The sequence below is a fragment of the Poecilia reticulata genome, chromosome 4, assembly GCF_904066995.2.
Source record: "Poecilia reticulata chromosome 4, P_reticulata-male-v2, whole genome shotgun sequence".
NCBI lineage: Eukaryota > Metazoa > Chordata > Actinopteri > Cyprinodontiformes > Poeciliidae > Poecilia > Poecilia reticulata.
In genome coordinates this window covers 5,366,629-5,389,676 of record NC_088833.1, presented here as the reverse complement: position 1 = coordinate 5,389,676, position 23,048 = coordinate 5,366,629, and the positions used below count along the sequence as shown (strand labels likewise).

The 23,048-nt window shown below is 37.4% G+C and overlaps 1 protein-coding gene across 2 annotated transcripts; it reads left to right on the top strand.

The window, feature by feature from the left end:
- The first annotated feature begins 1,043 nt into the window (after nucleotides 1-1,043).
- Nucleotides 1,044-18,168, top strand: dmrt2b (doublesex and mab-3 related transcription factor 2b). Of its 2 annotated transcripts, none has more exons than XM_008406184.2 (4): nucleotides 1,044-1,430; nucleotides 1,699-2,093; nucleotides 15,328-15,430; nucleotides 17,053-18,168. In XM_008406184.2, the coding sequence occupies exons 2-4, from the start codon at nucleotides 1,917-1,919 to the stop codon at nucleotides 17,895-17,897; spliced, it is 1,125 nt and encodes a 374-aa protein (XP_008404406.1). In that variant the 5' UTR covers nucleotides 1,044-1,430; nucleotides 1,699-1,916; the 3' UTR covers nucleotides 17,898-18,168. The 2 variants fall into 2 exon arrangements, with proteins under 2 accessions (XP_008404406.1, XP_008404405.1); XM_008406183.2 differs by having other exon boundaries at nucleotides 1,699-2,114.
- The last annotated feature ends 4,880 nt before the right edge of the window (nucleotides 18,169-23,048 follow it).

Genomic DNA, 23,048 nt, shown 5'->3' with positions numbered 1-23,048 from the left:
ATGGCTTCACATAAAATGGTATTAATTTACAGTTTGTTTTTTTTAAAAGCTGGTATTTTAATTCTATTTTTGGATTAAATATCTCTCAAGATTAACAACTAATAAACGTAACAAGTGTTAATTTTTAAAGGGACCTCAGTTTGTCATGTTTTGTGGGTTTGAGTTAAGAAAAGTTAGTTAGGATAGTCTCAAAACACATATTTAATTAAAATACTAGCAAAACTTACCAAGGGCAAGTAGGATATTAAGCTGAAGGGAAACAGGAAGTGTCAGGAAAGGAGTCAGTGGAGAACAAAGAGACGAGAAGACTGCAGGTGACACAAAGACCAGCAGGCTGAAGGGAGCAGAGGAAGGAAGAGCAATGAACAGAGATGAACCTAAGGATTTCAGAAACTAACAGAAACGTTAAACTGAAAGGAAAACTCTAATCCTAGGGTAGCAAATTCAAATGTACAAATATTCTATTAAACAGATAAACCAGAGAATACAAAAGAATGAACAAGGCATCAAAATAAACAACGTAGAAATGATCGAAACACAAATTCAAATAGCACCCAAAGTTCAAACTCAAACAGGTCGTAACACTCACTGGGTTTGTTTGCTACTTCTAAAAGTAATCAGTCAGACGCTGTAAAGTGTAAATTAAACTTTACAGCGTCTTTAAATTAAATTTAAAGTGTAAATTATTCTGAATTTCAGTATATCTAATAAAAGATTCTGCAGTGATACTTGCAGATTTGGTTGAAAAACCCTGCGTTTTATCCTAACTTCAGTTACTGAGCAACAATCTAAACTTTTGCTTAGATTTGGCCACAGCCACAAAAGGAACATCTGAATTACTGAATAGATTCAAGATAATAATTGTAATAATTGTATTTGATTTATTGATTCATTTGATCACTAAAAGTAATCATTGTTGTATTAAGTTGTATTTTGCTGTCTGATAGTTTTGAAGTCGTAAATAAATACAAAAAATGTAACTTTCAGCAATTTTAAAGTCTCCAACATTCTTATTGACAATCACAAATTTAAAGTACCCGAGACCAGCAGGGGGCCTTCAGCAGGGGCTTAGTTTGCTTGTGCTTTGGGCCAGCTCCACCCAGCTACAGTCTACCTGCTTTAAATAAACTCGTAAGGGAAACATTGGCTCCCCAATAATTGTGGCCTTCAATTGAGATGTGCTGTTAGCAGCGATCCCAGCTCTCTGAAACACGAGAGGCGCCGGGAAGGTGGGCAGGGCAGCGCAGGTAGAGGCTTTTAAAAGGAGAGGGACTCGATCTTCCAGTGAACGCGGGTGTTCCTAAATCTTTGCAGGTGGGTTCTGCCGGGAGCTCGGCATTGCGGCCGAGCAGCTTCTTGGAAAAGGGCGTCAAAGAGCAGCTGAGGCAGGCTCGACGTTGGGCTGCAACGTTTCCACTCTGAAAAAGCTGGTGAGGGAATCTTCCCATGGTAGCCGGGTTAGTGTGGGAATTTGGATTCTTGTCTGGAGATCCAGGATTACAGGGTTTTTTTTTTTTCGTTTATAATGTATATATAATATCTTAATTTATTATATATATTTTTTTAATCTCTAAACGCATGCTGTTTTTGATTATTTCTATAATGCTTATAGTGGCTTATTATGTCGCTGCGTTTTGTTAAAATATGCTCAATAAAACTCCATGGATGAAAAAGTAGAACTCCCCTCTCCTCTCTCAGATGTCCGTACAACTGAACGGAGGCCTCCAGCTGAAGACAACAGCAAAAAAAATAAAGCGCTAAAATCTGGGGGGGGGGGATTTTGACGTGACCACCTCTGACGGATGCGCCGGTAAGCGACGCAAATCACAGCTGCGGCGAGAGCGAAGGAGAGAACCAAGAAAGTGGCTGCTACGCCAGAGTCTGCGGAGGGCTGCGAGCAGAAAGCACAGCGCAAGATGACCCGCAGCCCCAAATGCGCCCGCTGTCGAAACCACGGCGTCGTTTCGTGCTTGAAAGGCCACAAGCGCTTCTGCCGCTGGAGGGACTGCCGCTGCGCCTGCTGCCTGCTGGTGGTGGAGCGCCAGCGCGTCATGGCAGCGCAGGTTGCGCTGAGAAGGCAGCAGGCTGCCGAGGTGAGAAAAGGGCATGGACAGGTCAGTGGATCCCAGGTGATGGAGGGGGGGGGTTAACCCTAACCCTCTGCAAATAATCAGCGGGTGGATTTTATGACATGTGGATATTATGTGAGGACAATATAAATTGTGCGTCAAGAAAGGAATAGAATGTAATAAAAATGTGGTGGGAAACCAAAAGAGCTCAGGAATCTAAAGTAGACAGAAAAAAAGTAAAAAAGATTTGAATTCAGAATTTGGTCAAATTGCCCTTGTATTTTCTTCAGTCACACTTTCCATATCAGTTAATATACACATTTTTATACTATATTTTTATATTTAATGGGGGATGTTTTGTTACTGTGCTGCTGTAACAAATACATTTCCCCAATGTGGGGAATTCAATTCTAACAGAAGCTTTAAACTGCATTTAAAATTTGCATTTGTGCATTGAAAGCTACTGACAAAAATATTTTCAAACTAGAAAATTCCTGCAGAAATTTTAAAGGGGCATGCCAAAGTGTGCCCGTCGGCTTTGAGCCAGTGTTTTTATACTAAAAATTAGCATTAATGCTAAAGAAAGCTGCAACGTAGTCAATAACCTGTGGAGAGGCAGAAGCATGTAGAATAATCTGTACTTGTACCATTCATTATGTTAAAATTGATGCATATGCTAAAATTAGCCAATATGCTAATGTTAGCTCAAATGCTGGCAGTAGGATGTGGAGCAACACGACCATGTTGTTTTAATTTTACTACTCTATTCAGTATACTAAACATTTCTAATTAATGAGAAAATTAGGTAAAAGCTAACTTTAGGTAAAAGTGCTAGTGCACTAGTCATAGACAGTGAAATGCTAACTTTTGTACAAATGCTAATGACCTGCCTTGCTGAGCATCACCGCTCTTTTCCTACGACTACTCTTCCGCTCTCTGTCAGGTTTGTGATCTGTAGCATCACAGGCGCTGCGTCTGTGCCGCTGGTTCCTTAAAGGAGCAGCGACGTTATTTTCTGTCCATAGACTTTTAATCAGCTATTTATTCTTATTTATGTCAGATTTTAACATGGGGGACATATGTGTAATGGTTATAGTCTTGAATCAGTAGTATAATGCTGAAAACACAAGCAGTTGTAAATACCAGTAAACCCTACAGTGCAGTCCTGGGGAGCTGCAGTTCCAGACACTCTGTTCTTCTGTTGCTATGGTAATTAATCCCCTGCAGCTGTGAGAGCCAAAGAGCGGGAAAATCCTCTTCAGACACAGTTTCTATACTTGGGAGACACCAGGCGTCAGTCTGAAGGACCCTGACAAAAAGCATAAGCCCTAGCAAATTTTTGTAAACATTGTACATGAGCAGGCATGTGTATCTATGTTATGACCAACTTTCAGACCAATAGGGCGATATTTATGCCTGTGAGGGGATTTAAAAAGGGTTTTTGAGTCAGCCATAAACAGTCCTGTGTGTGTGTTTCATAGAGAAAGATTACTGATTCTGTGAGACACAAAATCTCAAATTTTTTCGTTTTTATTAATTTATGTAATCATTTTAACTCCAATCCCCAATAAAAGTAATAGCTCACTTGCCGGGATTGAGCCGCACGTTTTGATACCACTTTTGTGGGTCAGCATGCAGCGGTACGAGCCGCATTAACGGTAACGGAAGAATAATAAATTATATTTATAACTAGAAAAATAGCTGTTCCTAGCGAAACAGCCGTGAGAATGCATATTTGCAGAATGACTGCTGCAGAAATGCAAGAAAAAGTAGAGAAAAGTTTAAGGAGTAGAAGAAAGTAGAAGAAAGTAGAAGAAAGCAGAAGAAAGCAGAAGAAAGCAGAAGAAAGCCGAAGATAGTGGAAGAAATAGAAATAGTTGAAACTATTGAATAGTGAATATACTATATTAATATATTTAATAGTGAATTAATAGTGAATTATACTGCATAAATTATATAAACTATATAATATATAAATTATAGCAGAATTCAGCAGAAGAAGCAGGAGTTTGTGTGCAAGCTGAATTGTTTGAAAAGTGAAACAGAGTTTAAGAAAGAGCATAATTGAAACAACAGGAAATTAGTGCAATCCCAGGAATAGTTGAAACAATTGAATAGTGAAAGTAATAAGTATAAAAATTAGTGGAAACAGTAAAACAGAAATATTTGCAGGAGTAACACAGAGGAAAACCAAAAGCAAAAAGGTTCAGAAGAAGTAGAAATGTTTGATATATGAATTTATAAAATTGATTAAAGATAGTAGAATATCTTAAAAGATAGTAAAACCAGTAAAACCAGAAGGCAAACAGAAAAGTAGACAAGCTGAATGCATAGACACAGATAAAAACAGCACAAGAAGAAAATACATTGAAAGAATAGGAGAAAGTGTGGCAAGGTTGTACTCCAGAGGAGTTTAACAGAAACAGTAAATCCTGTTGAAATAATGGTAATAATTCAATAAAGTAGACACTAGTGGCTATATTTTAATGCATAAAATATTTCTCTACAGTGAAATATGTATGAACAGCATAATTTTGTTTGTCAAACAGCAGAAAAAGTTCAAAAACGGCAGTTCGCCGAATTTCCCCATTCATTTCAATGGGCAAAATATTTGCACAAAAGTGCAATTATTTCAAAAAGTGCAATAGTGAAGGTTACCAAAAGTCATAGCACCATTCTCCTGAAGGAGCTGAACGTTTTGATATATAATTTAGTACAATTAGTGAAAGATAGTGAAAGTAGTTAAGCGACAAAAAACGTACGGAAGACAGAATAATAATAATAACTAGAAAAATAGCTGTTCCTAGCGAAACAGCCGTGAGAATGCATATTTGCAGAATGACTGCTGCAGAAATGCAAGAAAAAGTAGAGAAAAGTTTAAGGAGTAGAAGAAAGCAGAAGATAGTGGAAGAAATAGAAATAGTTGAAACTATTGAATAGTGAATATGCTATATTAATATATTTAATTGTGAATTAATAGTGAATTATACTGCATAAATTATATAAATTATATAATATATAAATTATAGCAGAATTCAGCAGAAGCAGGAGTTTGTGTGCAACCTGAATTATTTGAAAAAGTCAAAAAGTGAAACAGTTTAAGAAAGAGCATAATTGAAACAACAGGAAAAAATTTGCGCAATCCCAGGAATAGTTGAAACAATTGAATAGTGAAACAGTAATAAGTATAACAAGCAAAGCCAGTGATGCAGCACCTGGGATTGCACAACTTCTCGCTAACTGCACTGGTTGTTATTCTATGAGAGCATGCTCCGTCTGTCTGTACGTCGCAAATAACATGGTTAAAAACATTCAATGTCTTAACTGATTTCCCATAATTAATTCCAAGTATTTAATGTACTGTTTTTATAGTCACCAACTGTGTGTGTAACGTGTTTCGTGTGCTGAGGAGCGATCGAAAACGGCATGTTACTCGAGACGGCAAACGCCATACAGATTCGAGGTGAGGTATTCAGTTCTCTGCCTCATCGCTGGGGGCGCTCATGAACCCAGATATTGTAACTCCACAAACGAAGAAGGGAGAACGTAACGGCAGAGAACGCCAAGCAGAACGTCAGAGACATTCAGGAGCACTTGGATATTTTCACTTCGAAAGATTTGGCACCAGTTTGGCACACACACACTATATATCAGTGACGTACGGTGAGGTTCATTGCTGGTGAGGCACTGACTTATGACTTAGACACCATGCATGCTATTGGACCTACGGAAATTTCGCGCATGCATACAACGCTGTGGGGCAAAAAGACTAATATTTTACATGTCATCTATAGCCGCGTTAACTCAGTGAAACTTCAATGTAGGTATTAATTTCGTGCTATGATCCACAGCAAAGTGATCTGTTTTCCCCAAGCTACGCAGACTCGCTGCCATAGCAACTGACAATAATGCCACTTTATGTTTTAGGATTTAACACAAAAAAAAATCAAGAATTTTGCACACACAACAAATCATTCAGTCTGTTGTTGTAGTACGTTTTAAGCTTAATGTTTTATTAATAAATTATTGCTGTGGTAGATTAGCTACCGCTTCTACTTTACTGAATTATTTAAACATTAACTGTAGCCCACCAAATGCACATTTCATTAAAAAACTAAACAAAAACATCTTATTGCTGTCTTACCTTTACCTATCAATGAAATCCATGCACCCCTAATTCTGCACAAAAATATCTGTTCATCCAAAGCCAAGTTGATCCTCGGCATGTCTTTTCTACTCGGTTTGAGAATCATCAAACTGTCTTGAAGTAAAACCTTCAGCTCCGGTGTTGGTCTTCCTTTAGTTATCATCTCCTGCTTCAATTGAAAATCCACTTAGAAAACTGTTTAAGGGTAGAAATGTAATCTTTCATGTTGACGTCGGAGGAGAGAAGAAAACAAATATATCGCTGTACTTTACTTATTTACTGTGTGGCTAGCTCCATGGCTAGCTCACTGTGTATTACTCTGCAGTTGTGCAGTCACAATATCTGGGATCATGAGCGCCCCCAGCGGTGAGGCAAGAGAACTGCCTGCCTCACCTCGAGTCTGTTCTCTGCCGATTGTTATTGCTCCTTCGCACACAAAACACGATACACACACAGTTAGAGACAAAAAACAATGTGCATTATATACATAAGCAAAATTATGGAAAATAAGACCATATATTAAATGTTTTTAGCCATTTAATTGCTGGCGTACAGACAGGCTCCCATAGAATGGCAGCCAGTGCAGTTAGCGAGAGGTTGCGCAATAGCACGTGAGGCTAAGCTCGCTGCTTCCTCACCGGCTTCGCTCCTGAGGTTTTACAGTCATGTTTTTGTTTTTGTTTTGACTGTGGGAGGAAACCGGAGAGAACCCACGCATGCACAGGGAGAACATGCAAACTCCATGCAGAAGGACCCCAGGCCGGGAATCGAACCCAGAACCTTCTTGCTGCAAGGCAACAGCTCTACCAACTGCGCCACTGTGCCGCCTACCAATTAAACCCAGAAATTAAATAATAATTTCTGGGTTTTTGCCAACGCTAAAGAGAACACTCACCTTTAATGCTTTTCTTTATTATCATTATTATTTATTTTTTAGCTTTTAAAAGAGGCTTGAAGTCATATATGAAGTATATATGACTTCAATATATATATATATATATATAGTGAAACTTAGTGAAGGTATACCAGAATTCAGCAGAAGCAGGAGTTTGTGTGCAACCTGAATTATTTGAAAAAGTCAAAAAGTGAAACAGAGTTTAAGAAAGAGCATAATTGAAACAACAGGAAATTAGTGCAATCCCAGGAATAGTTGAAACAATTGAATAGTGAAAGTAATAAGTATAAAAAATTAGTGGAAACAGTGAACCAGAAATATTTGAAGGAGTAAAACAGAGGAAAACCAAAAGCAAAAAGGTTTAGAAGAAGTAGAAATGTTTGATATATGAATTTATAAAATTGATTAAAGATAGTAGAATATCTTAAAAGATAGTAAAACCAGTAAAACCAGAAGGCAAACAGAAAATTAGGCAAGCAGAAAGCATAGAAACAGATAAAAACAGAGCACAAGAAGAAAATACATTGAAAGAATAGGAGAAAGTGTGGCAAGGTTGTACTCCAGAGGAGTTTAACAGAAAACAGTAAATCCTGTAGTAATTATAGTAATAATTCAATAAAGTAGACACTAGTGGCTATATTTTAATGCATAAAATATTTCTCTACAGTGAAATATGTATGAACAGCATAATTTTGTTTGTCAAACAGCAGAAAAAGTTCAAAAACGGCAGTTCGCCGAATTTCCCCATTCATTTCAATGGGCAAAATATTTGCACAAAAGTGCAATTATTTCAAAAAGTGCAATAGTGAAGGTTACCAAAAGTCATAGCACCATTCTCCTGAAGGAGCTGAACGTTTTGATATATAATTTAGTACAATTAGTGAAAGATAGTGAAAGTAGTTAAGCGACAAAAAACGTACGGAAGACAGAATAATAATAATAATAATAAAGAAAAACAGAAACACTATAAGTGAGAATGCAGAATGCATTCTCACTGACTAGTGCAATCCCAGGAATAGTTGAAACAATTGAATAGTGAAAGTAATAAGTATAAAAAATTAGTGGGAACAGTGAACCAGAAATATTTGAAGGAGTAAAACAGAGGAAAACCAAAAGCAAAAAGGTTCAGAAGAAGTAGAAATGTTTGATATATGAATTTATAAAATTGATTAAAGATAGTAGAATATCTTAAAAGATAGTAAAACCAGTAAAACCAGAAGGCAAACAGAAAAGTAGACAAGCTGAATGCATAGACACAGATAAAAACAGCACAAGAAGAAAATACATTGAAAGAATAGGAGAAAGTGTGGCAAGGTTGTACTCCAGAGGAGTTTAACAGAAAACAGTAAATCCTGTTGAAATAATGGTAATAATTCAATAAAGTAGACACTAGTGGCTATATTTTAATGCATAAAATATTTCTCTACAGTGAAATATGTATGAACAGCATAATTTTGTTTGTCAAACAGCAGAAAAAGTTCAAAAACGGCAGTTCGCCGAATTTCCCCATTCATTTCAATGGGCAAAATATTTGCACAAAAGTGCAATTATTTCAAAAAGTGCAATAGTGAAGGTTACCAAAAGTCATAGCACCATTCTCCTGAAGGAGCTGAACGTTTTGATATATAATTTAGTACAATTAGTGAAAGATAGTGAAAGTAGTTAAGCGACAAAAAACGTACGGAAGACAGAATAATAACTAGAAAAATAGCTGTTCCTAGCGAAACAGCCGTGAGAATGCATATTTGCAGAATGACTGCTGCAGAAATGCAAGAAAAAGTAGAGAAAAGTTTAAGGAGTAGAAGAAAGTAGAAGAAAGTAGAAGAAAGCAGAAGAAAGCCGAAGATAGTGGAAGAAATAGAAATAGTTGAAACTATTGAATAGTGAATATACTATATTCAAAAGTAGCAAACCCTTCAAAAGTATTTAATAGTGAATTAATAGTGAATTATACTGCATAAATTATATAAATTATATAATATATAAATTATAGCAGAATTCAGCAGAAGCAGGAGTTTGTGTGCAACCTGAATTATTTGAAAAAGTCAAAAAGTGAAACAGAGTTTAAGAAAGAGCATAATTGAAACAACAGGAAAAAATTAGTGCAATCCCAGGAATAGTTGAAACAATTGAATAGTGAAACAGTAATAAGTATAACAAGCAAAGCCAGTGATGCAGCACCTGGGATTGCACAACTTCTCGCTAACTGCACTGGTTGTTATTCTATGAGAGCATGCTCCGTCTGTCTGTGCGTCGCAAATAACATGGTTAAAAACATTTAATGTCTTAACTGATTTCCCTTAATTAATTCCAAGTATTTAATGTACTGTTTTTATAGTCACCAACTGTGTGTGTAACGTGTTTCGTGTGCTGAGGAGCGATCGAAAACGGCATGTTACTCGAGACGGCAAACGCCATACAGATTCGAGGTGAGGTATTCAGTTCTCTGCCTCATCGCTGGGGGCGCTCATGAACCCAGATATTGTAACTCCACAAACGAAGAAGGGAGAACGTAACGGCAGAGAACGCCAAGCAGAACGTCAGAGACATTCAGGAGCACTTGGATATTTTCACTTCGAAAGATTTGGCACCAGTTTGGCACACACACACTATATATCAGTGACGTACGGTGAGGTTCATTGCTGGTGAGGCACTGACTTATGACTTAGACACCATGCATGCTATTGGACCTACGGAAATTTCGCGCATGCATACAACGCTGTGGGGCAAAAGACTAATATTTTACATGTCATCTATAGCCGCGTTAACTCAGTGAAACTTAAATGTAGGTATTAATTTCGTGCTATGATCCACAGCAAAGTGATCTGTTTTCCCCAAGCTACGCAGACTCGCTGCCATAGCAACTGACAATAATGCCACTTTATGTTTTAGGATATAACCCAGAAATACTTGAAACAATTGAATAGTGAATATACTATATTATTAGTATAATAGTGAATTAATAGTGAATTATATTGTATAAATTATATAAATTATATAATATATTATATAAATTATAGCAGAATTCAGCAGACGAAGCAGGAGTTTGTGTGCAACCTGAATTGTTTGAAAAAGTCAAAAAGTGAAACAAAGTTTAAAAAAGAGCATAATTGAAACAAAAGGAAATTAGGGAAATCCCAGGAATAGTTGAAACAACAAAAGGGTCAGAAGAAGCAGAAAAGTTTGATATGTGAATTGATAAAATTGATAAAAGTTTGCAGAAGACCTTTGCCGACAGTAAAACCAGTAGAATCAAAGGAATATACAGAAAAGTAGACAAGCAAAATGCATAGAAACATAGAAATAGTTGAATCAGTTGAATAGTGAATATACTATATTAATAATATAATAGTGAATTAATAGTGAATTATACTGTATAAATTATATAAATTATATAATATATAAATTATAGCAGAATTCAGCAGAATCAGGAGTTTGTGTGCAAGCTGAATTATTTGAAAAAGTGAAAAAGTGAAACAGAGTTTAAGAAAGAGCATAATTGAAACAACAGGAAATTAGTGCAATCCCAGGAATAGTTGAAACAATTGAATAGTGAAACCGTAATAAGTATAAAACATTAGTGGAAACAGTAAACCAGAAATATTTGAAGGAGGAAAACAGAGGAAAACCAAAAGCAAAAGGGTCAGAAGAAGAAGAAATGTTTGATATATGAATTTATAAAATTGATTAAAGATTGTAGAAGATCTTAAAAGATAGTAAAACCAGAAGGCAAACAGAAAAGTAGACAAGCAGAATGCATAGAAACAGATAAAAACAGAGCACAAGAAGAAAATACATTGAAAGAATAGGAGAAAGTGTGACAAGGTTGTACTCCAGAGGAGTTTAACAAAAACAGTAAATCCTGTTTCAATAATGGTAATAATTCCATAAAGTAGACACTAGTGGCTACATTTTAATGCATAAAATATTTCTCTACAGTGAAATATGTGTGAACAGCATAATTTGTTTGTCAAACAGCAGAAAAAGTTCAAAAACGGCAGTTACTAGAGTGCACACTCTAGTAACTGCCGAATTCCACCATTCATTTCAATGGGCAAAATATTTGCACAAAAGTGCAATTATTTCAAAAAGTGCAATAGTGAAGGTTACCAAAAGTCATAGCACCATTCTCCTGAAGGAGCTGAACGTTTTGATATATAAATTAGTACAATTAGTGAAAGATAGTGAAAGTAGTTAAGCGACAAAAAACGTACGGAAGTCAGAATAATAAAGATAAAGAAAAACAGAAACACTATAAGTGAGAATGCATTGAATGCATTCTCACTGATAATAATAACTAGAAAAATAGCTGTTCCTAGCGAAACAGCCGTGAGAATGCATATTTGCAGAATGACTGCTGCAGAAATGCAAGAAAAAGTAGAGAAAAGTTTAAGGAGTAGAAGAAAGTAGAAGAAAGTAGAAGAAAGCAGAAGAAAGCAGAAGATAGTGGAAGAAATAGAAATAGTTGAAACTATTGAATAGTGAATATACTATATTAATATATTTAATAGTGAATTAATAGTGAATTATACTGCATAAATTATACAATTATATAATATATAAATTATAGCAGAATTCAGCAGAAGCAGGAGTTTGTGTGCAACCTGAATTATTTGAAAAAGTGAAAAAGTGAAACAGAGTTTAAGAAAGAGCATAATTGAAACAACAGGAAAAAATTTGTGCAATCCCAGGAATAGTTGAAACAATTGAATAGTGAAACAGTAATAAGTATAACAAGCAAAGCCAGTGATGCAGCACCTGGGATTGCACAACTTCTCGCTAACTGCACTGGTTGTTATTCTATGAGAGCATGCTCCGTCTGTCTGTACGTCGCAAATAACATGGTTAAAAACATTTAATGTCTTAACTGATTTCCCATAATTAATTCCAAGTATTTAATGTACTGTTTTTATAGTCACCAACTGTGTGTGTAACGTGTTTCGTGTGCTGAGGAGCGATCGAAAACGGCATGTTACTCGAGACGGCAAACGCCATACAGATTCGAGGTGAGGTATTCAGTTCTCTGCCTCATCGCTGGGGCGCTCATGAACCCAGATATTGTAACTCCACAAACGAAGAAGGGAGAACGTAACGGCAGAGAACGCCAAGCAGAACGTCAGAGACATTCAGGAGCACTTGGATATTTTCACTTCGAAAGATTTGGCACCAGTTTGGCACACACACACTATATATCAGTGACGTACGGTGAGGTTCATTGCTGGTGAGGCACTGACTTATGACTTAGACACCATGCATGCTATTGGACCTACGGAAATTTCGCGCATGCATACAACGCTGTGGGGCAAAAAGACTAATATTTTACATGTCATCTATAGCCGCGTTAACTCAGTGAAACTTAAATGTAGGTATTAATTTCGTGCTATGATCCACAGCAAAGTGATCTGTTTTCCCCAAGCTACGCAGACTCGCTGCCATAGCAACTGACAATAATGCCACTTTATGTTTTAGGATTTAACACAAAAAAAATCAAGAATTTTGCACACACAACAAATCATTCAGTCTGTTGTTGTAGTACGTTTTAAGCTTAATGTTTTATTAATAAATTATTGCTGTGGTAGATTAGCTACCGCTTCTACTTTACTGAATTATTTAAACATTAACTGTAGCCCACCAAATGCACATTTCATTAAAAAACTAAACAAAAACATCTTATTGCTGTCTTACCTTTACCTATCAATGAAATCCATGCACCCCTAATTCTGCACAAAAATATCTGTTCATCCAAAGCCAAGTTGATCCTCGGCATGTCTTTTCTACTCGGTTTGAGAATCATCAAACTGTCTTGAAGTAAAACCTTCAGCTCCGGTGTTGGTCTTCCTTTAGTTATCATCTCCTGCTTCAATTGAAAATCCACTTTAGAAAACTGTTTAAGGGTAGAAATGTAATCTTTCATGTTGACGTCGGAGGAGAGAAGAAAACAAATATATCGCTGTACTTTACTTATTTACTGTGTGGCTAGCTCCCTGGCTAGCTCACTGTGTATTACTCTGCAGTTGTGCAGTCACAATATCTGGGATCATGAGCGCCCCCAGCGGTGAGGCAAGAGAACTGCCTGCCTCACCTCGAGTCTGTTCTCTGCCGATTGTTATCGCTCCTTCGCACACAAAACACGATACACACACAGTTAGAGACAAAAAACAATGTGCATTATATACATAAGCAAAATTATGGAAAATAAGACCATATATTAAATGTTTTTAGCCATTTAATTGCTGGCGTACAGACAAGCTCCCATAGAATGGCAGCCAGTGCAGTTAGCGAGAGGTTGCGCAATAGCACGTGAGGCTAAGCTCGCTGCTTCCTCACCGGCTTCGCTCCTGAGGTTTTACAGTCATGTTTTGGACTGTGGGAGGAAACCGGAGAAAACCCACGCATGCACAGGGAGAACATGCAAACTCCATGCAGAAGGACCCCAGGCCGGGAATCGAACCCAGAACCTTCTTGCTTCTTGCTGCAAGGCAACAGCTCTACCAACTGCGCCACTGTGCCGCCTACCAATTAAACCCAGAAATTAAATAATAATTTCTGGGTTTTTGCCAACGCTAAAGAGAACACTCACCTTTAATGCTTTCTTTATTATCATTATTATTTATTTTTTAGCTTTTAAAAAGAGGCTTGAAGTCATATATGAAGTATATATGACTTCAATATATATATATATATATATATATATATATATATATATATATATATATATATATATAGTGAAACTTAGTGAAGGTATACCAGAATTCAGCAGAAGCAGGAGTTTGTGTGCAACCTGAATTATTTGAAAAAGTCAAAAAGTGAAACAGAGTTTAAGAAAGAGCATAATTGAAACAACAGGAAATTAGTGCAATCCCAGGAATAGTTGAAACAATTGAATAGTGAAACAGTAATAAGTATAAAAAATTAGTGGAAACAGTAAACCAGAAATATTTGAAGGAGTAAAACAGAGGAAAACCAAAAGCAAAAAGGATCAGAAGAAGTAGAAATGTTTGATATATGAATTTATAAAATTGATTAAAGATAGTAGAAGATCTTAAAAGATAGTAAAACCAGTAAAACCAGAAGGCAAACAGAAAAGTAGACAAGCAGAATGCATAGACACAGATAAAAACAGAGCACAAGAAGAAAATACATTGAAAGAATAGGAGAAAGTGTGACAAGGTTGTACTCCAGAGGAGTTTAACAGAAAACAGTAAATCCTGTAGTAATTATAGTAATAATTCCATAAAGTAGACACTAGTGGCTATATTTTAATGCATAAAATATTTCTCTACAGTGAAATATGTATGAACAGCATAATTTTGTTTGTCAAACAGCAGAAAAAGTTCAAAAACGGCAGTTCGCCGAATTTCCCCATTCATTTCAATGGGCAAAATATTGCACAAAAGGGCAATTATTTCAAAAAGTGCAATAGTGAAGGTTACCAAAAGTCATAGCACCATTCTCCTGAAGGAGCTGAACGTTTTGATATAAATTAGTACAATTAGTGAAAGATAGTGAAAGTAGTTAAGCGACAAAAAACGTACGGAAGTCAGAATAATAATAATAAAGAAAAACAGAAACACTATAAGTGAGAATGCAGAATGCATTCTCACTGATAATAAAGAAAAACAGAAACACTATAAGTGAGAATGCAGAATGCATTCTCACTGATAATAAAGAAAAACAGAAACACTATAAGTGAGAATGCAGGATGCATTCTCACTGATAAAGAGACATTCTATTGGGTGTAGAACAATAGGTGCCTGCCATGCAATGCATGGAGGCAGTACTGACTTGCTTCGCAAGTCAGTACTGCTCTCCTTATGCATTGCTATGGCATGCCCCTAATAACATTTGGCAGAATACATTATAAAGACCAGCAATGCTTTTCTAAGACTTAAGGCAATTATCTATTTATAAAATGTAGTTCTTTTGTTTTCAAGTTAACCAGTGCAGACAAAAGCTAGAGAGCAATTCACCTTACACACACACACACACACACACAATATGTAATCTGATGCAATTTATTTAGGAAAATAGCATGGATGTGTGTTTTCAGCAGAGATTTAAATATTGTACTTTTATGTCAAATACCAAATAATCCTAATGATTTCTGTCCGGTGTCTTAAATAATGGATTCCTCATCCTAATTGGCCCTAGTAGGGTGCCTTTGTAAAATGCAATTATGTCCAGATGTCTGATTCTTGTTCACCTTTTTCTCCCAGGGTAAAAAGGGGGTCAAGTGTTCAGCTCCATTGAGGAGAACAGCATATCAGTGTTTTACCAAAGCAGCTGACTCAAGCATTGTGGCTAAGAGCCACCCGCAGGGTAAAGTATAATTAACACCCCATTACTTATTCACATTTTCCTTTTCTCGGGAACTTTGCTAGAAAGTGCTTTTTTTCTGCTTTTGAGTACACTTTTAAATATTTGCCTTTCCTTTCAGTGGGTTACATTAACAGAAATTAAAAGTTGACTAATTGTAAGTTTAACTCAGCTTACATTCTTGCTCCTCTGATGGTCAAAACCAAAGTGAGTCACTTTCATATTTCACATGATGTGGCCTTCAAAGTAATTAATGTGTAACAAAACCTGATGGATTTCTGCTGGAGGCTTTCTAATTTAGACTCATTTTAAGGATTAGTCTAAATTCAAGCCATCTGTACTTCACAGTCTGTCATGGTACCATAAACTTTGATTCATTTCAATGTGAACTGATGCGCTGGGTCAACAAGGTAGCACATATCCATAAAGAGAAAGGAAAGTTCTGCATTTTTATTTATTTGTATTTTATACAACAGTGTTGAGTGCCTTTATATTCTGACAATTTGCTCTCATACTTTGACATAAACACCTGTACAACCTATAGTATTCAGAAGACCCCTAGTAAATAGGTCCCAAGTAGGAAAACTGATCTCAGGAAAAAGGCAACTGTTTTATGAAGAATTCAGCAGTATGTTTGAGAACATTAGTAACCTAACAGCATCATCAAGAGAGAAGAACAAACCACAGATCAGGGATGTAGTTGCAGAGTAATTTAAAGCAGATTTAGCTTTTAAAACAGTAGATCAAGCTTTGTACACCTCACAGAGCGCTGTCTAATGAATCATTGCTAATTGGGCAGAGAATGGCACAGCGTCAAACCTTTCAAGACACAGAAATCTATCAAACTGTGCAAGCAGAGCAATATTCAGAGATATAGCAATCCGCAGCTAAGGTGGAAGAGTTGTGGACTCCTTTGACAAGCTACTGTTGAATCTAAGCTTAAGTGGTCCTGTTTGCAATCTGCTAAAAGCCATGAAGGGAACACAGTAAACCTGTGGAAGAAGGTACTCTGGTCAGATCAACCCATCGCTGAATTTTCTGGCCTAAATGAAAAATTCTGTATGTCGCTGAAATTAACGCTGCACATCACCTGGAACAAACAGTCCCAGAAATTCAGACTCCCTCCAATAAATCTAACTGAGCTTGAGCAATGAGGCAAAGAAATATGAGCAACAGTTTCATCTTGTTGATCCATACAGCTGCAGTTGAAAGATTGTTCTACAAAGAATTGACTCAGGGAGGCTAAATTCATATGTCGGCTTTTCAATACGGTCTTTGCCAGGTTGGCTGCAAACCTCTGGTTTCTAAGTGCACCCCTGAAATACAATTCATAAAGGCTGCCAAGCCATTTCCATTTGCCCTCTACATACTCCTCCAAAACAGCTAGGACGCCCTAACCTTTGAAACATGGGGAAAAGGGCCAAGAATGAGGCGCTAGGAGGGAAATCAAATTCAGATTAATTCTTGTTGTTCTCTCTCCAAAGTGAAAATGACAGCACTAACCAACCGCCTGATTAAACTAACAAACAACACAGTAGTGAAAGTTAAGCTGATTAGATGGAAACATGGTGTTCTTTACTAAATGGATGTGTAATAGCAGAATGTGGCTTTGCTCCCATGTTCAGGGCTAAAACATCTGATGACCTCAGAGGACGGTGTGTCCAGTTGGTCTAAGCAGCGCCACCAGAGCCACTTCCCGTGCCCCTCCATCAGCGCCCGCATGAGGAAGAGGCGAGCTTTTGCAGACAAAGAGCTGGAAAACGTGATGCTGGAGCGCGAGTTAAGACAGAAAGAGCTGCAGAGCGAAGTTTCCTTCTCTCCCTCCGCTCTCATGCCCGTTCTCCATCCTCTACCTCTCCCCGTCTCCCCGTGCCTCCGCTGCTGCTCCACCAACAAGGACTCTTCCTCTGCAGGGACTTCCAGCTGCGTGCCTGTATATAAATATAAGCAGCTCTGTGACTGTGGCCTCCAGTTTTATGATTTCTTCCACCTAAAGAGTAGGCGCTCCACAGGAGACCACTATGATGACTTTTTATCAACCCAGAGCTCAGCGCAGCACAGGGAGGATAAAGAGGCGCAGAATGGTTGGAGAGACTGTGGGAAGAGAGGCGAGCCAGAGCTAACGCCCCCAGCATCACAGCAACGACTCAAAACCGATAACGGCGTACCGTGCGTCTGCTTTGTCAAACCGATGTTAAAACAAGCAGAAACAATCGACTTAGATCATTTTTCAACATCCAGACTCTCAACGTTTGGATCAGATCTGCCTGTTCTAAATGAACCGGGTGTCCCGGCTCACAGCAGGACTTTTGATTCCAGATCTTTAGCAGGAAGAGGCTGGAACACAGGGCCTCCTTCCACCGAAGCAAACCCTTGTTTGGACTTTGTGGAGGGTTCTCATCGTGGCTCAGTGAGGACTCCGACTGCAAAGCCGTTGCCTTTTTCTGTGGAGGCTCTGCTGAGAGCCTGACAGGCAAATGGAAAGCCAGTCTAAGTGCACTTTGCAATATGAGAACTTGAATTTAAAGCTATAAATATAATAACTCCAATCCATGCAACACATATGCACTATTTAAATGTAAGACATATTTTTGCAATTCTGTATATATTGCTGCATAGTACTTATTAAAGATAAATATTTTTGGTTACCATAATGTCATGTAAAAGTCTGCTTTGGCTATATTTTTGAACAGCAATATCTTCATCCTCCTATGCAGTGCAATAAAAATATATCAAATTCAGTTGTGTTTTACTTATATCTGCTTATGCTGCACCAATACAAAAGAAACCTTATGAAACTTAAAGCATCACAGCTTTGAATTGCGCCGTTCATTTATGATGTGGTTTGTGAATCAGAATTCAACGTGGATTTCTTTTTTACTGTTCCTTGAAAAGCTCTCTAAAATGATGAAAAGAGCCCAAAATAGCTCACAAAGCAGGTGGATTATAAAGCAGTGACGAGGTTTTTGAAACATCATTTAAAGTGCATGAATATTTTACCAGAAGATTTCTGTAGCAGCTTTTCCAGTTACATTTTCTTTGTTGTTTTCAAAATGACACTGGTTGTCTAAAAGTTAATAATCACACGACATACTGTTTGATGTTTCATGAAGTATAATTTCCTACATCTAAAGACTGAGAGAAGGTGGGAAAATGAGCCGGTGTTGCCTAGGCGACATTGTTCTTTATTTTTCGCCGCGGCTGACGCCAGTTGAGTTTGTTTGAGCATGCATTTGATTTGTATCTGCTTTTCTTACTCTTTCTCTCCTCCAGCTTTTTGTTCTGCTGCGTTATCTCGCAGAGATGGAGGTCAGATACTTTTGACAACTCTGGACCTTGTGGCGTCAACACTGAGGGCGATAGAGCAGTCTTTGTTTGTGAAACTCTACCAGCATATCAGAGCGTCTCGCTCCTCATCTTTTCATGAGCACACAAGTAAGACTAAAGTGGCACAAAGGAAAGCAAGGATGTCAGGATTAAAGATTTGAATGTATCTCTTTGTGTTTGTGTGTTTTAGTGTTTGCGTCACCTTGAGAATATTAGGACAACTACGAAGCGGGATACGATTTCCAGGTCTCACTTGATTGGTAAAATGATTGGTGACAGTGGTAAAGAGAATAACACAAATGGCTTACAGCAGTACTTAAGTACTGTGTGTGGTGTTTCAACTAGTAGCAACCCTGCTTTTAGATTGCGCTCACTATCACCTGTTCTCATTGGGATTGTCAGAGATAGTTTGCTGATCTATAGAGTTGGGGATTTTCACCAGATTATTAATGTTTTTGTTTGTTGGTGTGGGTCACATTACTGACAAAACAAGCTCAAACCTGTGTTTGCACCCAAAACTTCCTCTCACCTCCTACCTGTCATCACCGTCTCCTTATGCATTCCTGGTGTTCATTCATTCATCGGGCAGCATTTCCATTTCAGGCAGATTGATTTCAGTCATTCAGGATAGAAAAGCTACGCTTTGACTTTTCTCTGCAATTCTGATATCTATATTTGCAGTTTTAAAACTATGTGGGCCATTATAGAGAAAGGAGAAACAAAATTTAAAAAAATCTAAACGTCACTTCAAACTACTTCCCTCCTTTCTTACGATCCACTCCAAAATATTTTAATAACGTTACTGCAGATGAACATTTTGTTCTGTACATGATACATAAAAACCTGCGCATTAATTTGCTGTCAGGGTTTTGGTAATGAAAAACAAACATGAAAAAGTCACTTTTTATATTTCTCTAATTTTGAAGAAACTTCCAGAAAACTGCAATCATGCTGAGTTCCTTCAAATCAATGCCATTTGTTTACAGTTATCTTTGATTAATAATAACTGGATCATCAATTTTATTCTGTATTCAAACTTTTCATTGCCTTCCTTCATTTTAATCACAACAATGTAATGTATTTTTTGTTTGTTTTTTTTTTTTAGTATTGACTTGTTACTAAAATGTGATGAACAAATCAATTTGCCTTGCCTTCCCTGTCCCCCATTCCTATTACACGGCATCTTCTTGCTAAATGAATAACATGTCTATTTCCCCATTGCCTTTATTTTCTTCCACACCTTTCACTGTTTGAGTTTTCAGTGAGCTGAATCAAAACTCTTCATTCAAAGGAGTGTTCCTCAGGACTCTGAGCCCAGATCAGGACCTGACACTGCAGTCGCTCTGCTTGTTTGGCATGATCAGACGACTCCCCCTCTTAGACAGATCATCAGCAACATTTAGTATCAGGATTCAGTGGAAAGCCTTTGATCGTCCTGCCAGCTCCGCCTTGCTGCGGACTAAAAGCGGACTAAAAGCCTACGTCTTGGCATGGGCAAGGTCATTTGCCTTGGCGCTTCTGAGGGAGACACAATCGGAATTCGATGCTTGTTGGTATGGGATTGTTGAACAGAAAGAAGAACTTTCTCTGTGAACAGACTGACATGCTGAGACTGTGCAGAGAGAAACTTCATTCTGTGTCAGAGGAAGGTCATTTTTAAAAATTTCAGTTAAAAACAGAGACAAAAAGACATTTTTAAGTTGCTCTGTCTACAAGAGAAAGTACTTTGGCAAGGAAACTGAAAAACTTCACTTTTGTTGCTACTTGTAGGTCACTAATAATATGACCTACAAGCAGCACATTTGGAGATTAAATATCACTAATCTGCACGTTCTCATACTTCAAAGCTGCATCCTGGGATAAGGGTGTGATTTTTATCAGAACATGAAGAAGATTATAATACAAGTCTGTTTTGATATCTTATACTGGTGATTGTTTTGGTATGTTGAGTTGGCTGTGAATTAAAATGCCCTGAGCTACCATAACAGTTTAGTTTGGAGTGAGTTTTGAGTTTGCAGAGACTTTTGAATAGTTTTACAAAGCAGTATCTCTTACTTCTATCCGCAACATGCCAGGATAACGTTGTGGGATGTTGTTCTACGGCCTCGTTTGAAGCAATCCTACCTTCGTAGATGTGGGTACTCCTGTTGTCTCTTTTCTTGATTTCTGGTTTAAGGAGGATAAAATTGGGCTAGGTTCATCAAATATAATAACACAAACAGAAATCTACTCATATTTTTATATACTCATTTAACAATCTATGTAAAACTCATACTATTGTTGTTCCTTGGTAAGAAAACAGTCCTGCTGCCAAAGTCCACTGCAGACGTAAAGCTATGTATGATTTCAGAGTTATGGCCGAAGATAGTTTTCAGGGCTAATGTATTTCATTATAAATTAGAATTTAAGTATTTTCTCAATCTCATTTTTGAAAGTATACAGTAAACACTACTGTTAAATGTTACGATTGTTATAAAAATATGATATGTCATTTCAAAACATTTTGACATATTCTATATTTCAATATAACACATAAGCAGTTACACAATGCTTTTCTGAAGTACATCTGTTCTTCTTGTGCTTAAATCTGCCATCAATTGCATTTAATTTTGAGAAACTGAAATTAATTCAACTGTCCTAGTTTTTTTTTAATACAAGTTTAACTCATTCAGTTAAACCCATCATTAATAGAGAAGTAGCAAAGGATCAGAGGGATCTCATTGAACAAAGGTGTCATTAGGAAAAGAGTAAAACATCATTTTATCAAGTTCCACATCATTAATCATAAAGTAGCACAGTGAAGACATTCATCAGTAACTGATAGAAATTAGGGGCAACACAATCACTGGATGATTCTTTAAAATTATTATTTTTTAAATGTAAGAAGGATTGAAGGAGCAGCAAAGATTTCCAACAGGAATTTGTGTGTGTGCAGGTGTGCATGTGTGTGTGTGTTCAGTTTTATGATGACAACCTCCTGCAGTCTTGTCTAGACCAGCGGTTTCAAACTGCATTCCTTGAGGGCCAGAGTCCTACAACTTTTAGATGCGTCTCTTGTTCTACACACTTGGATTAAATGGCAAAAGTGCCTCACTAGCATGCAGTAAAGCTCTACAGAGCTCTGGTAATGATCTAATATTGGAGCCAAGTGTGCTGAAGCAGAAAGACATCTGAAAGTGCAGAACATCGGCCCTTGAGGACTGGAGTTTGATACCACTGGTCTAGACTGCAAAGCAGAAACTATTTCTTAGGTATTTTGATGTCTTCTGCATTACAACAGATGAGGCTCTGATACATCCACCCATCTCCTAATCCAATGTACCATCACGGTTAAACATCATTTTTGTGCAATTCACATTTTTTTAGTTGAAAACCATCAGTTACCATATAGGAACTGATTCTCAGTTTGGTCGCTTCACAATCTACCACAAATATTTCCAGTGCAAACAAGACGTCAAGAAGATGTTAACAGAACTGCATCGACCAGAAGCATCCATTACCATTGCAGATCCACTTTTCTATGACTGTACCACAAAATATTTTAAGGGTAACGGCAGCCTTGGCAGATAAAAAGAGCTGATGCAATAACACAAATTGGCATTGGTTTAAAATTATAGTAAACATAGTTTTGATGATGTATTTTCAGGAGAAAAGAGCACTGAGCAAAGACTGAGACATAGTTAGTATTTGATTAATTATAATTTCAGACTCTAGTAAATGTAACAGTGAAATAAGTTAGTCCTTGCAAGGCAAATCTCAACATTTGCAGAAAGCAGAATCCTACTCCAGGAAAATCTCACTCTGCTTACATAAGAAAAAATCTGAAATAGCTGAAACTTAATCAGCTTCATGAAGAGGTGTCTTATTTTGAAAGCCACAATGTATGTCAGCAGTTGACAGAACAGACTTATATTGAGGCTTTGCATACAGACACAATAATAAAAATGTTCTTCAGTGTCTTGGAATAACCCTGCATTGGTACGCAGATGACTGTTGGTTGCACTGTGCAGCGCTTCCCCACTATTTATTTCAAGTATCATGCAACATTGAGTGGCATGGCTCAGAGCAGAGCTTTTGATCCATCTGCCAACTTGCAGCGCACTTTGAACCAGCTTTGCTACCCTGCCCTGCAACAGGCCTGCGTGCTCCCTGGTGCCTTATAGCCTGACTCATTCTGGTGTAGGGTTTCTCTGCCCTTGCCAGTGTGCGTTTGAAACATTGGCATGGTAATCTTGATTTGATTTGTGACCACAGGCCAGAAAGGCACGGCCTAAGTTAGCGCCGAATCCCGCTG